This window comes from Bubalus kerabau, chromosome 5, assembly GCF_029407905.1.
Source record: "Bubalus kerabau isolate K-KA32 ecotype Philippines breed swamp buffalo chromosome 5, PCC_UOA_SB_1v2, whole genome shotgun sequence".
NCBI lineage: Eukaryota > Metazoa > Chordata > Mammalia > Artiodactyla > Bovidae > Bubalus > Bubalus kerabau.
In genome coordinates, this window is record NC_073628.1 from 93,507,338 (window position 1) to 93,527,452 (window position 20,115).

The 20,115-nt window shown below is 42.8% G+C and overlaps 1 protein-coding gene across 3 annotated transcripts in view; it reads left to right on the plus strand.

Annotated features, from left to right (window-relative positions):
- Positions 1-686: 686 nt before the first annotated feature.
- FMO1 (flavin containing dimethylaniline monoxygenase 1) overlaps positions 687-20,115 on the plus strand; it is a 50,383-nt gene continuing 30,954 nt past the window's right edge. For 2 of the 3 annotated variants that reach the window (XM_055582219.1, XM_055582221.1), the window contains exon 1: positions 10,624-10,835. In XM_055582219.1, the coding sequence (XP_055438194.1) occupies positions 10,662-10,835 (174 nt within the window). In that variant the 5' untranslated portion in view covers positions 10,624-10,661. Of the gene's footprint in view, positions 1,023-10,623; positions 10,836-20,115 lie in introns of those variants that run through there. The other variant, XM_055582220.1, reaches the window with a different exon arrangement.

A 20,115-nucleotide genomic window follows, 5' to 3' on the forward strand; every position in this document is an offset into this window, starting at 1 on the left:
CCTTCCACACATTTGTAATATTTCCCAAGTGCTTTGGCAATGATCTGCATTCAAGTCTTTAAAGAGGAGAAGCTGGGATAGACATATACATACTACTACATATAAAACAGATAACTAATGGGGACTTCCTGTATAACAAAGGGAACTCTACTCAATACTCTGTACTGCCCTATATGGAAAAAGAATGTAAAAAAGGGTGGATATATGTAAACGTATAACTGATTCCCTTTGCTGTACACCTGAAACTGACACAACATTGTATATCAACTGTACTCCAGTAGAAATTAATTTTTTAAAAATAATAAAAACATATAAATAAATTAATTAACAGAAAAAACTGAATACTAATATGGGTGATGTATGATTTGGAAACAATAAGCATTTTCTCTAAATGAGAAATGGATCAAAATGTTTAAAAGTGACTCTTCAGTGTAGCAGCTGTTGTCAATTGCCTTATTTTATTTATCCCCTCCTCTTTTAAGAATGAAATCTAGGAACAATGAATATGCTGCTGTGACTCCCTAAAATAATTTCTCTTTTGCAGGGAAAAGAGTAAGTCTAAAGTACATATCACCAGTATTTATCTTAGCATTTCACTGTTGCAATTAATCAAGTTAAAATATAAATAATGGCTAAACTTAGACTGCAAATTCTGCATAACATTCTTTATCCTAGACAGGGTTCATCCGGTGTACCCAGGATGCGTAGGACAACATTGGCTCTGGATCATTCAGTTCCATTTCTGCAAACTGTGGCCAGGACTTGGCATCAGGAATTTCAAGTACATAAAGTAAATAACCAGATATAACCTCTGATTCTTTTGCTTTAGGGAGGTGGGGCCCAGATTTTTCCTGTTTTGTTGTTGTGCTTCAGGACAGAGTCAGTTCAGCAGAATGCCACTCCCTTGATCTGTGGAGAGGTATAAAGTCACTCCCCATCCCAAAGGACAAAGAGGGGTAAGTGCTTGAGCACTTGTATCAGGACGGTAAAGTCAGATAGTATCAAGTCTTCTGTGTACACTGGTAAGTACATTGCTGGGTAGACTACTAACTGGTTAATCAAGGGGAAAACATGTATTCCTAATGCAAAGGGCAATCAGGACTTTTTCTTAAGAGCTTTCATTAATAGCTTCTAACTTGGTGTTAGATAATGGTTTGGGGGTTTGTCTACCAAATACTGGCATGAGCTCGGAGACAGAGGCAATGACCCCTCCCTTTTGAATCTGACCAATTTATGTTGCATGTTGTCTTTTTTTCACTCCGTTAAATTCACAGGAGTATAAATTTTAAGAGTTGCAAAACTCTCTTGTAGATATCCAGTTGAATGCCATTTGATTAACAGATGGAAAGAATGTCTGTCCTTTGTTATTTGCTAGTTTCCCCCCCCCTCTGGAGAAGGCAATGGCACCCCACTCCAGTACTCTTGCCTGGAAAATCCCATGGATGGAGGAGCCTGGTGGGCTGCAGTCCATGGGGTCGCTAAGAGTCGGACACAACTGAGCGACTTCACTTTCACTTTTCACTTTCATGCATCAGAGAAGGAAATGGCAACCCACTCCAGTGTTCTTGCCTGGAGAATCCCAGGGACGGGGGAGCCTGGTGGGCTGCCATCTACGGGGTCGCACAGAGTCGAACACGACTGAAGTGACTTAGCAGCAGCAGCAGCAGTTTCCCCTCCAGCCAAGGGAATATCTGTGGCCTTGTAACTGGTATGGTGAATTTAGAACCTGGCAGAACTTTTCTTATCAAGTGGTTGTGTTTCAGAAGAAGCTGGAGGAGGGGGGAACAGCTGCTGGAGGTTAGAAATCCCAGAGCAGCAGGGCCAGGGCCATCCTCTGGGATTTCTAACCTCCAGCAGCTGTTCCCCGCTCCTCCAGCCTCTTCCGAAACACAACCACCTGATAAGAAATGTGTGTATAGGTCCATGTGTGAGAGAGAGGACAAGAGACACAACACAGGACAGAGAGACAGAAAGAGAGAAAGGGGAAGGGGCGGGTGGGTAATGTACAAATAAAGGAATGGTTACAAGCCTGTCTGGATTCCCTGGAGGCTCAGAGGCAAAGAATCTGCCTGCCAGTGCAGGAGATGAGAGTTTGATCCCTGGGTTGGGAAGATCCCTTGGAGAAGGCAATAGAAACCCTCTCCAGTATTCTTGCCTGGGAAATCCCATGGACAGAGGAGCCTGGCGGGCTACAGTCCACGGGGTCACAAAAGAGTCACGACTTAGCGACTAAACAAGAAGCCTGTCAGCACCAGGGAAGATGGCTTCCTTTGAAATACATAGATGAGTCACACCAGAAACCTTTTAACACTGGTTAACTGCTGGACTAGGTATAGGATCGGAGAAGGCAATGGCACCCCACTCCAGTACTCTTGCCTGGAAAATCCCATGGATGGAGGAGCCTGGTGGGCTGCAGTCCATGGGGTCGCAAAGAGTCGGACACAACTGAGCGACTTCACTTTCACTTTTCACTTTCATGCATCAGAGAAGGAAATGGCAACCCACTCCAGTGTTCTTGCCTGGAGAATCCCAGGGACGGGGGAGCCTGGTGGGCTGCCATCTACGGGGTCGCACAGAGTCGAACACGACTGAAGTGACTTAGCAGCAGCAGCAGCAGTTTCCCCTCCAGCCAAGGGAATATCTGTGGCCTTGTAACTGGTATGGTGAATTTAGAACCTGGCAGAACTTTTCTTATCAAGTGGTTGTGTTTCAGAAGAAGCTGGAGGAGGGGGGAACAGCTGCTGGAGGTTAGAAATCCCAGAGCAGCAGGGCCAGGGCCATCCTCTGGGATTTCTAACCTCCAGCAGCTGTTCCCCGCTCCTCCAGCCTCTTCCGAAACACAACCACCTGATAAGAAATGTGTGTATAGGTCCATGTGTGAGAGAGAGGACAAGAGACACAACACAGGACAGAGAGACAGAAAGAGAGAAAGGGGAAGGGGCGGGTGGGTAATGTACAAATAAAGGAATGGTTACAAGCCTGTCTGGATTCCCTGGAGGCTCAGAGGCAAAGAATCTGCCTGCCAGTGCAGGAGATGAGAGTTTGATCCCTGGGTTGGGAAGATCCCTTGGAGAAGGCAATAGAAACCCTCTCCAGTATTCTTGCCTGGGAAATCCCATGGACAGAGGAGCCTGGCGGGCTACAGTCCACGGGGTCACAAAAGAGTCACGACTTAGCGACTAAACAAGAAGCCTGTCAGCACCAGGGAAGATGGCTTCCTTTGAAATACATAGATGAGTCACACCAGAAACCTTTTAACACTGGTTAACTGCTGGACTAGGTATAGGATCGGAGAAGGCAATGGCACCCCACTCCAGTACTCTTGCCTGGAAAATCCCATGGATGGAGGAGCCTGGTGGGCTGCAGTCCATGGGGTCGCAAAGAGTCGGACACGACTGAGCGACTTCACTTTCACTTTTCACCTTCATGCATTGGAGAAGGAAATGGCAACCCACTCCAGTGTTCTTGCCTGGAGAATCCCAGGGATGGGGGAGCCTGGTGGGCTGCCGTCTCTGGGGTCACACAGAGTCGGACGCAACTGAAGCAACTTAGCAGCAGTAGCAGCAGCAGGTATAGGATAGTTTGCATTTCTTGACACCAATAGATAAGGTCTCCTGATCAATTAAAATATATTCAGAAGGGAAGACTATAACCCAAAGATTCCCAAACCTCCTAGGTTTAAGGGGCTCTTTAGTGTGCAAGTAATTTTGTCACAGGGCCCCCAAGCTATAGTTCCTCTTATTAAATAGTCACATCCAAACAACTTATGTATTTCTGTTCTTTGTATTTGTATTTTTATTCTGTTCTCTGTATTTATACTTTTGTTCTTTTTCAATCAACCTTGTAGTTGTTTGAAATAATAATACACAAACTTAAAGGAAAATGGTATTTTTATTTTATACCTGAATAATCGCAATTACTTAATAATGAGGTGCACACAGCACTGCTCAACTCTTGGAATCAGATCAAATATTCATTTCCTGTTCTACCTCAACTGTTCACTTTTTAACATTGCAACAGTCAGAAACCTAGCTTTGCAGAGATGTTACATCATGGAATAGAACACATCCCTATATGATAAAAAATTGTGGACTACCTCCAGCTAATACTTTGGTATTCAACAGACATGGAGTATTACTACGCTTTCCTCAAATTTTTTAAATAACTCAGTACCTCTGCACACAATTCTGGGAATGACAGCCCTAGCCTCATGTTCTAACCCCTATATCATCCTAATAAACCAACGGAGGCACTCAGTCTGACTATGGTACATTATATTTTCGCATCTTACTTCTTTTGAAGTAGAGGCAGTGATGTAAAATGCTTAGGAAAACACCAGTGGTTTGTTTGTAACCCAGTTGGTTAAAAATCGGTGACTTTGATATAACCAACAGTAATTTCTCAACTCATTTAGCAATTTTGTGTTGCTTAAGTTATTTTGCTTGATGTTTTTTATAAACTCACTTTCATCCAGTGGACACTTCAATTTGGTCATACTTTTTATTTTTATTACTTCTTTCATATTTAGTCAGCTTTGATGAGGCTTTCTTCATTGAAATAATGATGATGGTGATGATACGCTGCTTTTAAAACCTCCGGCAAAGGAATGGCCAAATTTTTATTGTGTATTCACATTAGAAGCAATAGTATTTTTAATATTCATTTTGCATTAGCATGTGAAATAACACTAATCAGTGGCATTAGAGTATTTTTCACCTTAATAAAATTTCCTACTCTGTTATCAATCACTTTGTCTAACCTACAGCAGTCACTGACTAGAAATGATTTTTAGTTAAAAGAAATAATAAAGGCAGACAATACTTTTTCTAAAAAGCACTTATTAATTTTTTTAATCACTTTGGTTTCATAGAAGTATCAATACTTGAAGAAATGGTTGGAAGCATTAATTTTCATTAGCATGTGAATGCAGTATTCACCTTGAGTGCATATGTGCTCATGTATTCTCATGTTCACTTTTCCAAACATGAGAACAATTCATGTGAGACTATGGACACACACCAAGTAGATCTGAAATGAAAACGTAAAGAAATAAAAAGAAAAGTCCTGAAGGGTGATTTGAAACCTGTTTTTTCTCCTTTTATCTTTTTCTCTCTTTCCCTTTCTCTCATCATCACTTCTTTTATTTCCCTACTCATTTCCTTTACTTGCTAGAACACAATCTTTAGCTATATATTTCTAGTTGCCCCAATACTCTTGTATTCCAAATAAATAAACCCAAAATTGTCAAGGCAGATATCTACAAAAATATCAGATTCAAGAAAATGCTCCTGAATATGTAAAAATAACATAGCAACTTCTATTCTGAGATAAGAATGTCCCAAGTACTGTGCTAAAGTGTTTTACACATCTGTTGATTCATTCCTACAACAGGTTCAACTTCTAGCTATATTTTTTATTTATTTTTATTGAAATATAATTGTTTTACAATGTTGTGTTAGTCTCTGCTGTACAGTGAAATGAATCAGCTATACGTATACATATATCACTTCCCTCTAGGGCCTCCCTCCCTGCTCTCCCAAACATCCCATCCATCTAGGTCACCACAAAGCGCCAAACTGAGTTCCCTGTGCTATACAGCCAGTTTTTGCTAGTTATGTATTTTGAGAAGGCAATGGCAACCCACTCCAGTACTCTTGCCTGGAAAATCCCATGGATGGAGGAGCCTGGTAGGCTGCAGTCCATGGGGTCTCTAAGAGTCGGACACGACTGAGCGACTTCACTTTCACTTTTCACTTTCATGCATTGGAGAAGGAAATGGCAACCCATTCCAGCGTTCTTACCTGGAGAATACCAGGGATGGGGGAGCCTGGTGGGCTGCCATCTATGGGGTCACGCAGAGTCAGACATGACTGAAGCGACTTAGCAGCAGCAGCAGTGTATATATGTTCTTGCCTGGGACAGAGGAGCCTGGAAGGCTACAGTCCATGGGGTCACAAAGAGTCAGAAAAAATCCGCCAAGCACACAGCAACACGCCAACCAAGTTTATATATGTCAGTCGCAACTAGCTTCATTTTAGAAGGAAACTGAGACACAGAAACAAATTACTTGTATAACATCATACTGCTGGCAATTAGCCAACACTAAACTTCCAGCTCAGGTCTGACTCCCAAGTACCCTGCTGCTGCTGCTGGTAAGTCACTCCAGTCGTGTCCGACTCTGTGTGACCCCATATATGGCAGCCCACCAGGCTCGCCCATCCCTGGGATTCTCCAAGCAAGACCCAAGTACCCTACTTTCCCATAAAAAATCCACAGCGATGTTTACTTCTCCAAAAAGGCTGGCTGCATCTGGCCCACACTGAGTAGCAGTGATGACCTGGGGAGGGACTTTCTATGGATTGTACATTTGATAGAAAGTCATTTTGAGGACAGACTGTCTGACCCAGGATATTAGCTCCCAGAAGATATTTACTCAATTATTTTTTTAATTAAAAAGATATAAGGTGATGAATTAATTCATTGTACCTGTCAGGAAATCAACCCATTGCCAAATATTTATGCAACTACTGTCCAGGCCAAGCATGCAGCTAGATGCTATGAGAAAATAAGAGACGAGTCACAGAAAATGGCCTTCTGTGAAGAAACATATAGGCTTATACAGAAAGAAGACTAAACACATACAATCCAGTAAATCAACACAGTAATGTAGTCATCTCATGTGGGGAACATGCTATTTCTTACAGGAGTCAAAAGAATAGCCCTCCTTAGAGTCAAGCCTCTGTAGAGTCAAATGGTCATGATGCCTCTATGGCCGATCTCTGGCCCTTACTCTCACTGCTACCTCTCTCTGGAGGGCATTTCCTCCACTCCTCTGCCCACTGGAGTTCTTTTCATCATTCAAAGCCAGGAGCAAACAGTACACTTCTGTGTTGCTTTCCTACCTCCCCAAAGTCAGTATTAGCACTTCTTTCATCATGCACTTACTGCAAAGCACACGTGAAACATATCTCTGTGTTAGCACTTGACACAGAATGTGGTACTTATTTTCAAATCTTACTTTCCCACTGAATGACAGCTAAAGAAGGCGTCATGCCTTATTGATTTTTTTGGTACCCCTGAATACCTTGCCTAGGGCTTAGCAGCATAGAAGCCCCTCATTGAGTGTTTGAAGGGTAATTAATGAGAAGGGTAATGAATCTGGCTTGATAAGACCCTATAGGGCATTAGATTCCACCCTCCACATTACCTACTAGTTTCCTTCTTATGAAATCTCCCCCAAAAACCATCCTACAGACTCTGTCTGAACAAAATAAATATCAGCTTGAAATGCTGGAAAGTGCTTATATTGACCTAAAATTTGCCTCCCTAAAACATCTTCAAATTCATAATTGGCCATAATTCTAATCTGTCCATGATGATTCTTCAAATGTTTAAAGGCAAATATTTAAAGTACTGTGTCAGGCCCTTGGAATAAGAGTCAGTACAGATACTCTCTTTTATAAAGTGAGCTCGAGGCAATTCCATAAGCAACTAGAGCATGACTTCCCCCAAAGGGAATCTACTAACTTTCCCCAGTAAATCAAATCCAGCTGAAGCAAATTGGCTCTATAACACTTTCACATGATACCTAAACAAATGGGCCTTTTCATTTCATTCAAGAAATATTTGTGGGGACTTCCTTGGCAGTGCAGTGGTTAAGACTGCACTTACACCGCACGGGGGCAAGGATTCGATCCCTGGTTGGAGATCTAAGACCCCACATGCACACGGAGTAGCCAAAAAAAATAAAATTTTTAAAAACACATATATGTATAAAAAGAAATATTTGGGGATACTAAGCATCAATTGCATTCATCTCACACACTAGTAAAGTAATGCTCAAAATTCTCCAAGCCAGACTTCAGCAATACATGAAGCATGAACTTTCAGATGTTCAAGCTGGTTTTAGAAAAGGCAGAGGAACCAGAGATCAAATTCCCAACATCTGCTGGATCATCAAAAAAGCAAGAGAGTTCCAGAAAAACATCTATTTCTGCTTTGCTGACTATGCCAAAGCCTTTGACTGTGTGGATCACAATAAACTGTGGGAAATGCTGAAAGAGATGGGAATACCAGACCACTTGACCTGCCTCTTGAGAAACCTACGTGCAGGTCAGGAAGCAACAGTTAGAACTGGACATGGAACAACAGACTGGTTCCAAATAGGAAAAGGAGTACATCAAGGCTATATATTATCACCCTGCTTATTTAACTTCTATGCAAAGTACATCATGAGAAACGCTGGGCTGGAAGAAGCACAAGCTGGAATCAAGATTGCCGGGAGAAATATCAATAACCTCAGATATGCAGATGACACCACCCTTATGGCAGAAACTGAAGAAGAACTGAAGAGCCTCTTGATGAAAGTGAAAGAGGAGAGTGAAAATTTTGGCTTAAAGCTCAACATTCAGAAAACTAAGACCATGGCATCTGGTCCCATCACTTCATGGGAAATAGATGGGGAAACAGTGGAAACAGTGCCAGACTTTATCTTTTTGGGCTCCAAAATCACTGCAGATGGTGACTGCAGCCATGAAATTAAAAGATGCTTACTCCTTGGAAGGAAAGTTACGACCAACCTAGATAGCATATTCAAAAGCAGAGACATTGCTTTGCCAACAAAGGTCCGTCTAGTCAAGGCTATGGTTTTTCCAGTGGTCATGTATGAATGTGAGAGTTGGACTGTGAAGAAAGCTGAACTGTGGTGTTGGAGAAGACTCTTGAGAGTCCCTTGTACTGCAAGGAGATCCAACCAGTCCATCCTAAAGGAGATCAGTCCTGGGATTTCTTTGGAAGGTACTTTGGCCACCTCATGTGGAGAGCTGACTCATTGGAAAAGACTCTGATGTTGGGAGGGATTGGGGGCAGGAGGAGAAGAGGATGACAGAGGATGAGATGGCTGGATGGCATCGCCGACTCGATGGACATGGGTTTGAGTGAACTCTGGGAGTTGGTGATGGACAGGGAGGCCTGGCGTGCTGCAATTTTTGGGGTCACAAAGAGTTGGACACGACTGAGTGACTGAACTGAACTGAACTGAAGCATCAATTACGTTATGTTCCAAGTGCAGCCCTAGACCCTGGGGTCAAAGCAGAGTACGAATCAGATGAAGTCTCTGTACTTGAACTACTACTCTGTGTCTCAATCCTGAAAAACAAAAGATGTATATTCAGTTTTGTGCAACAAGCTCCTCTGTGAGACAAGGAAATGCAAATGTTCAGGAAAATAGTATCTTTGAGGTAATTTTGCATCTACTCTTTGATCCATCTGGTTTAAAAATTTACTAACTTGGGGAAAGAAAAAGGTCACCAAAAAGTTGGGGAGAACAACAGCTAAAATCACATGATAAAGAGTTAAGCTTGTGTGTATTGACCAAAATGCTATAGGAATTTAAAGAACAGAGGCTCAGTAATGGGAAAGGCAAAGAGGAAGCTGATTTAGGGAAATGTTTTTATACTTAAAATAGCTTCTATTTATTGAGCATTTTCTATGTCCCAGGAGCACTTCTAAGCCAACTGTCATGTGTAATTGACTCACTTGATTCTAACAAAACCCTGCAAGGAAAACACTACTATTTTCTTCACTTTTTATGATACACAGAGGAGTAGAATAATTTGCCAAGGTCACAGACAATGTGGTCCAGAGTCTGGTTGCTTAACCCAGGGGTTTCCAACCCCCTGTGGCCTGTTAAGAACCCGGCCACACAGCAGGAGGTGAGCGGAGGGTGGGTGGGCAAGCAGGGGCAGCGACACTTCATCTGGCCCTGGCCATCGCTCCCCCATTACTTTCATTACCACCTGAACCATCCACACCTCCACCCTAATCCCTGGAAAAACTGTCTTCCACAAAATCATTCCCTGGTGCCATAAAAGTTGGAGACCACTGGCTTAACCAATACATTATATTGCCTCTCATCATTCTTACAAGTTCATGTTAACCCATGGCCAAGGTCAGATACCCCTCCATCAGTGCCGATGGTGACACGATGGTTTCCTAGAGGTGAATCAGGACCCTGTGGAGACAGGAGGAGGATTCTCCATGCCTACCTTTCCACCCGACACCTTCTCTTTCCCACTGATGACCATCCACTGGCAGCAGGTAGGAGAAGGATGACAGCGCAGCTGGAACGCTGGCAGTTTGCCAAGGACAGGGACCAGCCCAGGGCAGTGTTGTAACAGCGCCTGTGGCGGCCAGTGTCTTGGCTCTGCATCTCAACCCCACTCCACCAGCTTCTGGGGGACCTCGTATCACATCACACCAATCTGAGATTCGATTTCATGTGTTTATAAAAAACTGAGTTTGCCAAGGTGATCCTTTCCTGGGCTGCTGCTCTATTATTTCACTCAAGGGTTTGTGGAGGAAGGCTGGAGGCAGCAGCACAGTGCAGAACGCAAAATTCTGTGTACTCAAGGATCCAATTTCAACCATTCTGCCAAAAGCTACAGTCTTGACAACTGGACTGTTATTTAGCACCAGTTCTGAGAGAGGGGGTGGGAACATACGAAGCACAGGGTTAAACCAGTGACCTGAACATTGCCCTCCTCTCATGCACGACACCAGAAACCAGCTACAGAGGATTCAAAAGGAGCAAATCCCTTAATCTCTCCAATTCTTTTTCCTGGTTCGCTAGAGCAGCCAAGGATGGGGTGGGGCTTTCACTTATGAATAAATGGTTCTGCTTCATTGTCCCCACACAGGACAACATGGCCAAACGAGTTGCGATTGTGGGTGCTGGGGTCACTGGCCTGGCTTCCATCAAGTGCTGTCTGGAGGAAGGGCTAAAGCCCACCTGCTTCGAGAGGAGTGATGATCTTGGGGGGCTGTGGAGATTCACCGTAAGTAGAGTTTCTGTGACCTTGTTGTGTGTCTGTTGGAAAAGGGTTGACTGGTGCAAAAAGGGATTGAATTTCATCCACAAGGGCTGGCACCCATGAGGAGGAGCTAGAAACATCTGCTGAACAGGGAGACAAAAAGGGCCATTGAAAATTATTTTTTTAAAAAAAGCAGAAGGGCACCACCTGAATTTGGGTGGGAAGTGCCTCAGCTGCCTTATAAACTACACCCAAAGCCAAGAGGAAGAAAGATGCCCATGAAGGGTAGAAGAGGATGAAGTGGCTGAGACAAGCCAGGAAAGCTCAGGACAAGGGAGGATAAGAGCAGAACTCTGGGGGTCTGAAGCAAGAAACTGCAGTGTGGGGGCAATGGTATGAATACAGTGCAGGAATTTCTGCCTCTGCCTGCAAGACTGAGCTGCTTATACCAACTTCTTTTTCCAGCCCTGCTCTATCTGAAGTAAAGCAGCATAAGACTCAGTGTAGGGGGAGTTCTGTACTCAACGTCTTGTGGTCCAGGCAGTTCCAACCCATGCCAAGAACAATCACAAGTAAAGGATGTGAGTTTGGAGATTTTTGTTGCTGGAGGAAAATAAAAGTAATATTCTCAGGACTACAGTATGGATTGGAGAGGGGAGGAGGGAGGAGAGGCAACTATAAAGCCCACCCTTGACTGCCCTGGGACCCAGGAGAATCACAGGGGCCCTGCTGGAGGTCACTGAAACTCTGTGAACTCCACAGCTCAGCCAGAGAGATTTTTGCATCAGATTTCCTCAAATTTCTTGTTTTTCCTTCTTCTCAGAAGAACAAGAATATTTCCTATGAGCTTTAAATGTGCTAAGGAGAAAGATGTCAAAAGAATGAAAAGGAGCAAAGTCTCAGATATCCTGGCCTCAGAGCCCCTAAGAGATTAAGAGAAAGACTTAGCATTCTCTTATTATTGAAGGGTAGAACTTGGAACAGGAATAAAGCACTCATTTACTAATTCAGTGAGCAAAGCTCCAGAGAGGCCAAGGGTGCTAATTTCAATTCAGTTCAGTCACTCAGTCGTGTCCGACTCTTTGCGACCCCATGAATCGCAGCAAGCCAGGCCTCCCTGTCCATCACCAACTCCCGAAGTCTACCCAAACTCATCAAGTCAGTGATACCATCCAGCCATCTCATCCTCTGTTGTCCCCTTCTCCTCCTGCCCCCAATCCCTCCCAGCATCAGGGTCTTTTCCAATGAGTCAACTCTTCGCATGAGGTGGCGAAAGTACTGGAGTTTCAGCTTCAGCATCAGTCCTTCCAATGAATACCCAGGACTGATCTCCTTTAGGATGGACTGGTTGGATCTCCTTGCAGTCCAAGGGACTCTCAAGAGTCTTCTCCAACACCACAGTTCAAAAGCATCAATTCTTTGGCACTCAGCTTTCTTCACAGTCCAACTCTCACATCCATACATGACCACTGGAAAAACCATGTAGCCTTGACTAGACGGACCTTTGTTGGCAAAGTAATGTCTCTGCTTTTCAATATGCTATCTAGGTTGGTCATAAATTTTCTTCAAAGGAGTAAGCATCTTTTAATTTCATGGCTGCAGTCACCATCTGCAGTGATTTTGGAGCCCAAAAAAATAAAGTCTGACACTGTTTCCACTGTTTCCCCATCTATTTCCCATGAGGTGATGGGACCGGATGCCATGATCTTCGTTTTCTGAATGTTGAGCTTTAAGCCAACTTTTGCACTCTCCTCTTTCACTTTCATCAAGAGGCTTTTTAGTTCCTCTTCACTTTCTGCCATAAGGGTGGTGTCATCTGCATATCTGAAGTTATTGATATTTCTCCCAGCAATCTTGATTCCAGCTTGTCCTTCTTCCAGCCCAGCGTTTCTCATGATGTACTCTTCATAGAAGTTAAATAAGCAGGGTAATAATATATAGCCTTGATGTACTCCTTTTCCTACTTGGAATCAGTCTGTGGTTCCATGTCCAGTTCTAGCTGTTGCTTCCTGACCTGCATACAGGTTTCTCAAGAGGCAGATCAGGTGGTCTTCCCATCTCTTTCAGAATTTCCCACAGTTTATTGTGATCCACACAGTCAAAGGCTTTGGCATAGTCAGTAAAGCAGAAATAGATGTTTTTCTGGAACTCTCTTGCTTTTTCCATGATCCAGCGGATGTTGGCAATTTGATTTCTGGTTCCTCTGCCTTTTCTAAAACCAGCTTGAACATCAGGAAGTTCACGGTTCACATATTGCTGAAGCCTGGCTTGGAGAATTTTGAGCATTACTTTACTAGCATGTGAGATGAGTGCAATTGTGTGGTAGTTTGAGCATTCTTTGGCATTGCCTTTCTTTGGGATTGGAATGAAAACTGACCTTTTCCAGTCCTGTGGCCACTGCTGAGTTTTCCAAATGTGCTGGCATATTGAGTGCAGCACTTTCACAGCATCATCTTTCAGGATTTGAAATAGCTCAACTGGAATTCCGTCACCTCCACTAGCTTTGTTCGTAGTGGTGCTTTCTAAGGCCCGTTTGACTTCACATTCCAGGATGTCTGGCTCTAGGTGAGTGATCACACCATCGTGATTATCTGGGTCGTGAAAATCTTTTTTTTGTACAGTTCTGTGTATTCTTGCCACCTCTTCTTACTATCTCCTGCTTCTGTTAGGTCCATACCATTTCTGTCCTTTATCGAGCCCATCTTTGCATGAAATGTTCCCTTGGTATCTCTAATTTTCTTGAAGAGATCTCTAGTCTTTCCCATTCTGTTGCTTTCCTCTATTTCTTTGCATTGATCGCTGAGGAAAGCTTTCTTCTCTCTCCTTGCTATTCTTTGGAACTCTGCATTCAGATGCTTTTATCTTTCCTTTTCTCCTTTGCTTTTCCCTTCTCTTCTTTTCACAGCCATTTGTTTTTTTTAATATAAATTTATTTATTTTAATTGGAGGTTAATTACTTTACAATATTTTATTGGGTTTGCCATACATCAACATGAATCTACCACAGGTATACCCGTGTTTCCCATCCTGAACCCCCCCTCCTCCCTCCCCTTACCATCCCTCTGGGTCGTCCCAGTGCACCAGCCCCAAGCATCCAGTATCGTGCATCGAACCTGGACTGACGATTCGTTTCATATATGATATTATACATGTTTCGATGCCATTCTCCTAAATCATCCCACCCTCTCCCTCTCCCACAGAGTCCAAAAGACTGTTCTATACATCTGTGTCTCTTTTTCTATCTTGCTTACAGAGTTATCGTTACCATCTTTCTAAATTCCATATATATGTGTTAGTATACTGTATTGGTGTTTTTCTTTCTGGCTTACTTCACTCTGTATAATAGGCTCCAGTTTCATCCACCTCATTAGAACTGATTCAAATGTATTCTTTTTAATGGCTGAGTAATATGCCATTGTGTGTATATACCACGGCTTTTTTATCCATTCTTCTGCTGATGGACATCTAGGTTGCTTCCATGTTGGGGTACACGTGTCTCTTTCCCTTCTGGTTTCCTCAGTGTGTATGCCCAGCAGTGGGATTGCTGGGTCATATTGCAGTTCTATTTCCAGTTTTTTAAAAGATCTCCACACTGTTCTCCATAGTGGCTGTACTAGTTTGCATTCCCACCAACAGTGTAAGAGGGTTCCCTTTTCTCCACACCCTCTCCAGAATTTATTACTTGTAGACTTTTGGATCGCAGCCATTCTGACTGGCGTGAAATGGTACCTCATTGTGGTTTTGATTTGCATTTCTCTGATAATGAGTGATGTTGAGCATCTTTTCATGTGTTTTTTAACCATCTGTATGTCTTCTTTGGAGAAATGTCTATTTAGTTCTTGGGCCCATTTTTTGATTGGGTCATTTATTTTTCTGGAATTGAGCTGCAGGGTCTGCTTATATATTTTTGAGATGAGTTGTTTGTCAGTTGCATCATTTGCTATTATTTTCTCCCATTCTGAAGGCTGTCTCTTCACCTTGCTTATAGTTTCCTTTGTTGTGCAGAAGCTTTTAAGTTTAATTAGGTCCCATTTGTTTATTTTTGCTTTTATTTCCAATATTCTGGGAGGTGGGTCATAGAGGATCCTGCTGTGATGTATGTCAGAGAGTGTTTTGCCTATGTTCTCCTCTAAGAGTTTTATAGTTTCTGGTCTTACGTTTAGATCTTTAATCCATTTTGAGTTTATTTTTGTGTATGGTGTTAGAAAGTGCTCTAGTTTCATTCTTTTACAAGTGGTTTACCAGTTTTCCAAGCACCACTTTTTAAAGAGATTGTCTTTAATCCATTGTATATTCTTGCCTGCTTTGTCAAAGATAAGGTGTCCATAGGTGCGTGGATCCTCCTCAGACAGCCATTGTGCTTTTTTGCATTTCTTTTCCATAATGCTAGTTTAGTCCCAGCATAAACCAGCTTGGCTCACATAAAGAAAAACTGCATATCTTGAAATGTGTCCAACCACCAAATGTGACCATCAATGCACAGAGACCTCCCCAAGGGGCCTAGGGGAAAGAGAACTTCTGTTCCTATGATTCAAACCACATACATTCCAAAAGACAAGCAGAACCTGACATGTATGCCATAATGGCCTCTCATGGCCATTGAAGACACTGCTAATCAAACACTATTAGGACTCAGGGACTCATACTCAGACATTTGTGACTCTTTAGACTATAGCCTGCCAAGCTCCTCTGTTCATGGGATTTTCCAGGCAATACTGGAGTGGGTTGCTATTTCCTCCTCTAGAAGATCTTCCCAACTCAGGGATCAAACTCGTGTCTCCCATGTATCCCGCATTGCAGGACATTCTTTATCTCTGAGACATCAGGGAAACCCAGTCAAACACTATTCCCTTCACCTAATTAACCTCAGAATCCTTCTTAATACAACACCTCAGATTACCACTAATTAATCTGATGCGTTAGCATTAATCCATCAGAGTTGAGAGCTGGCTTGCAGAATAAATTTCCAGAATAGAGGGACAATTAGTAGAGTTGTTGGTTAAAGTAATCTCAGTCATAGCAAAATGTAAGCCCAGAGACCTTGGGATACCAGAGAAAAATGCCCCTTATGTCAATCACATATACCCAATTATTAACACACTAAAAAAAAAAAAAAAAAAACCATTGATGAAGAATCAAGAGAAATGTGTTCTAGATCCATCTGTGCCCAACTGGCTATGTAATTGGACAGATCAAACACCTATGCACAAAGCACTGTGAGGGACACAAAAATGAGAAACAGTCATCCTGCCCTGGGGAGCTACTACGAGACTGATAGAAAAGGGCAGGATCTTGCAAGTCGGGAGCAGTACTATGGGCATTTAAATGAAGTCAGGATAACATCCACTTAAGGGAAGCCAAGGAAGGCTTCATGGAGGAGATAGTGTGTGATGGACTCTGGAAGATTTCAACAGGCAAATGAGATTGAGTGGGAAATAACAGGGAGGAGATTGTAAAGAAAAAGTACTGTGCTTGTTGGAAAATAAAAATAGCTTATTGGTACATGGGGTATGTGTAAGAGAAAATATGGAAGAAGAGGACAGTGGTAGAATGTTTGAGCATTCACACTCCATTTAGAAGGAGCTTCCCTGGTGGCTCAGCTGGTAAAGAATCTGCCCGTAATGCAGGAGATGAAGGAGATGCTGATTCTATCCTCAGGTGGGGAAGATACCCTGGTGGAGGTCATGGAAACCCCCACAGTATTCTTACCTGGAGAATCCCATAGAGAGAGGAGCCTGGTGGGCTACAGTCCTTAGGGTCACAAAGAGTTGGACACAACTGAAGCAACTGAGCACACACACACACACTCCATTTAGAAAGCAATAGATAATAAGCAGAATTAATGTCTTTGTTGCTATTGTGTTTGTTTTGTTTGCATGATAGGAAGACCCATATATGTTTCTCTCAAGTAAAGAGAAAATACTCAGGATAACAGGAAATGACTGAATACATTAGCCCAAATTGAGACAAAATCCTAGCAGTAAAAGGAAGAAGTAGAATTGCAGATCCAAGTGGAAGGATTTGCCTTGGGAAAGTGCAGAGGCACACTTTCCTCAGAGACAGGCAAGGAAGGAAAAAGGGACATGGACAAGAGATATTGAGGTGGGGGAGAGAAGACACAGGAGCAAACACAATGAAGGCCTCAGTTCTTTCAGGAAAACATGGCATCTGTGGAGGCTAAAGAAGTCAGGGTGGAGAATGAAGGAAAAAAGAGGTCACTGTGAGGCAAGTGATAGCACATCAAAAGGATGAGAAAGAGGGTGACCCAGCAGTAGCCTAAGTAAAATGGTAGCCTATTAACAACTCCTTTCAGTCCCCATTACCTCATCTGTAAAATGAGAACATGGAGTCAGTTTAAAAAATAGATAAAAGCTAAATTACTAGGGTCTTGGGAGGCAGGAAAAATCACCTCCACCTTCATTCAGCAGCTGTCTCTTGATACAGAAGCCTTTTTAAGGCACCTCTGTACTACCTGGAGATTCCTCTAAAGCCTGACTGAAAAATCTCTAAACTAAGTGACCTTACAGGGGACTTTCAGTTCTAACATGCTATGAGTCTCCTGAGTCTTTCTAGAGAAATCTCTTCCAGCTCCTACCCCAGCAGATACACACACACACACACACACACAGAAGATGGTTAGAGGTGTCTTTGCAATCAAAACAAGTGGCACATTCAAAACCTGTAGAATTACAGTCTGCCCAGGCAAGGGCTGTCCTTGCCACAAAATGTACAAGGGTTATCTTTAGGACCTGTTCTGGGTGGAAGGGGCCACAAAGCAAAAATAAAAAGGCAAACTGCAGAAACCTAGTAAAACAAATATGGAGAAGGTTTCTAATAAATGGAGAGATGCCCTCAACATTATAGAGATTATGGACTACTGCTGTTTAATTCAATATTCATGTGGGCATAACTCTGGCCTCTTCTAGACCACAATCTTAAAGAGGAAGCAGACATAGGTTGCAACGGAAAAGAAAACCCATTTCTTTTCCGGGGTGGGGGAGGGGTTGGCAACATTTCAAAAGAAAACAACCCACCTGTGAGCACCAAATCCAGTGGCAGCAGGAGGCAAGTGTGGAACATCTGTTCTACAACCAACTCTCTCAGGCTCTGAATAGGGAAAGGAGGCTTAGAACAGTAATGCTAAAGGCTGATTATTCAACTGTAGAGGAATAATTGAAGAAAAACATGCCAGGAATTATCCTGTTGCTCATAACTAATATTACTCTTAGACTGTTTTAGGTTAGGAAGGAGCCTTGAGAAATAGCCTTCATGTAGAACACTGACACCATCTAGAGGTAATTATACTATGCTGATAGAAACACATTCTGCTTCACCCTTCACATCTCTGTAACAATAATCCTCCCCTGGAATGACAGTCTTCCTCTGTCCATCAGGATCTTTGCCTCCACACATGTATCCTTTTGCTTATTCCAGTTATTGAATACCCACTATGTGCTTTGTGCTGTACTGTACTTAGTCACTCAGTTGTATCAGATTCTTTGCAATTCCATGGACTGTAGTCCACCAGGCTCCTCTGTCCATGGGGATTCTCCAAGCAAGAACACTGGAGTGGGTTGCCATGCCCTCCTCCAGGGGATCTTCCCAACCCTGGGATCGAATCCAGGTCTGCTGCATTGCAGGCAGATTCTTTACCAGCTGAGCCAGCAGCGAAGCCCAAGAATACTGGAGTGGGTAGCCCATCCCTTCTCCAGGAGAACCTCCCAACCCAGGAATTGAACCGAGATCTCCTGCATTGCAGGTGGATTCTTTACCAGCTGAGCAACCCAGCAAACCCACGAGGCACCTTATGTACCACATATTTTTGGATTCAGTGAGGTCAATGATTAAGTATAATACTTCACCCCTTAAATCATTGAAGGTTTCTTTAGGTGTGTTCAGCCTAACTCTTACAGGGGTCGAAATGATCTGTTAAATGGATACCTTTTTACTTCTTCTTAAAAATTTATTTTTTAAGTTCAGTAATCTTAGTAGGTTTCACTTTATTCATATATTAAAAAAACATTTATTGAATTCATATCATCTTGGAAAAGATCCACCTGATAGGCCCCTACACTCTCATGGGGTTCCTCAAGCCTTCTCTGAGGTTTCCACAGCCCACCTGTGCTGTAGATCTGAAGACAGATCTATAGACTGTGGACAGACTATATATAGGCAGTCTGACTATAGGGAAAAGAAGTGACAAAGTAAAATGGGCTCTGACTGTTCAAAGGAGAGGAAAAGAAGGAAACAATTGTTCTTGAGAACAAGAGCTGTGAACAACCTAGCTCAGGGTTCCCCACACTCAGCATTGAGAGAAAGTCTCTAATGTGTCTATATAGTAGTCACTTCAATTATCATTTTATATCTATTTTTTAAATGAGAAAGGAGAGACCTCTGACCTGACAAAGCTTCTTCCTATTGCCAACAGTCTTATCTGGAGGACACAAAACTTGAGAAAGTAAATCTTCATGGTAATTGTAGAAGAATAATACAAAACAGTTAATATTTTTTGAGAGCTTATCAGGCAGTGTTCTAAATGCATTCAGTTGAGTTCAGTTCAGTCGCACAGTTGTGTCTGACTCTTTGCGATTAGAGCTATCATTTCATTTTATCCAAGGGTTATATGTACTATTGTTATTCCTATTTCGAGAGGAGAAAACTGAGACACAGAGAACTTAAGAAAATTCCCAAGGTCACCCAGCTAAAAATGTTCTGCTTAAATATGAACCCAGGCTGTCTGACTCCAGGACCTGTGCTGTCTAGAACTATACTCCATTCATTTCCAGAGTCTGTGCCATAGCTCAGGAATAAGGGCGTGCAAATCCTGGACTGTTCATGAAATCCCATGAAGTGTTCTACTGAATATAATATCCTTACTATTGTATTGCAGCACCAAGTGGACTAAGAAGCCAAAAACCCCTCAATTCTCGCCCTTATTATTTCTCCTTTTCCCTCCTCTCATTCGGGCTTCCCTGGTGGCTCAGAGAGTAAATAATACATCCACAATGCGGGAGACCTGAGTTCAATCCCTGGATTGGGAAGATCCCCTGGAAAAGGGGACCCACTGGAAAAGCTACCCACTCCAGTATTCTGGCCTAGAGAATTCCATGGACAGAGGAGCCTGGCAGGCTACAGTCCATGGGGTCACAAAGAGTTGGACATGACTGAGTGACTTTCACATACACACACCTCTCATTCAGTTGCCCCTTCAAGACAAAAATGTTTCCCCTAAGTGCCCTCATCAATTCTCAGGAAAAACATGAGTCCACACACAGCATACCATGGCAACTGGCAGACTAACACG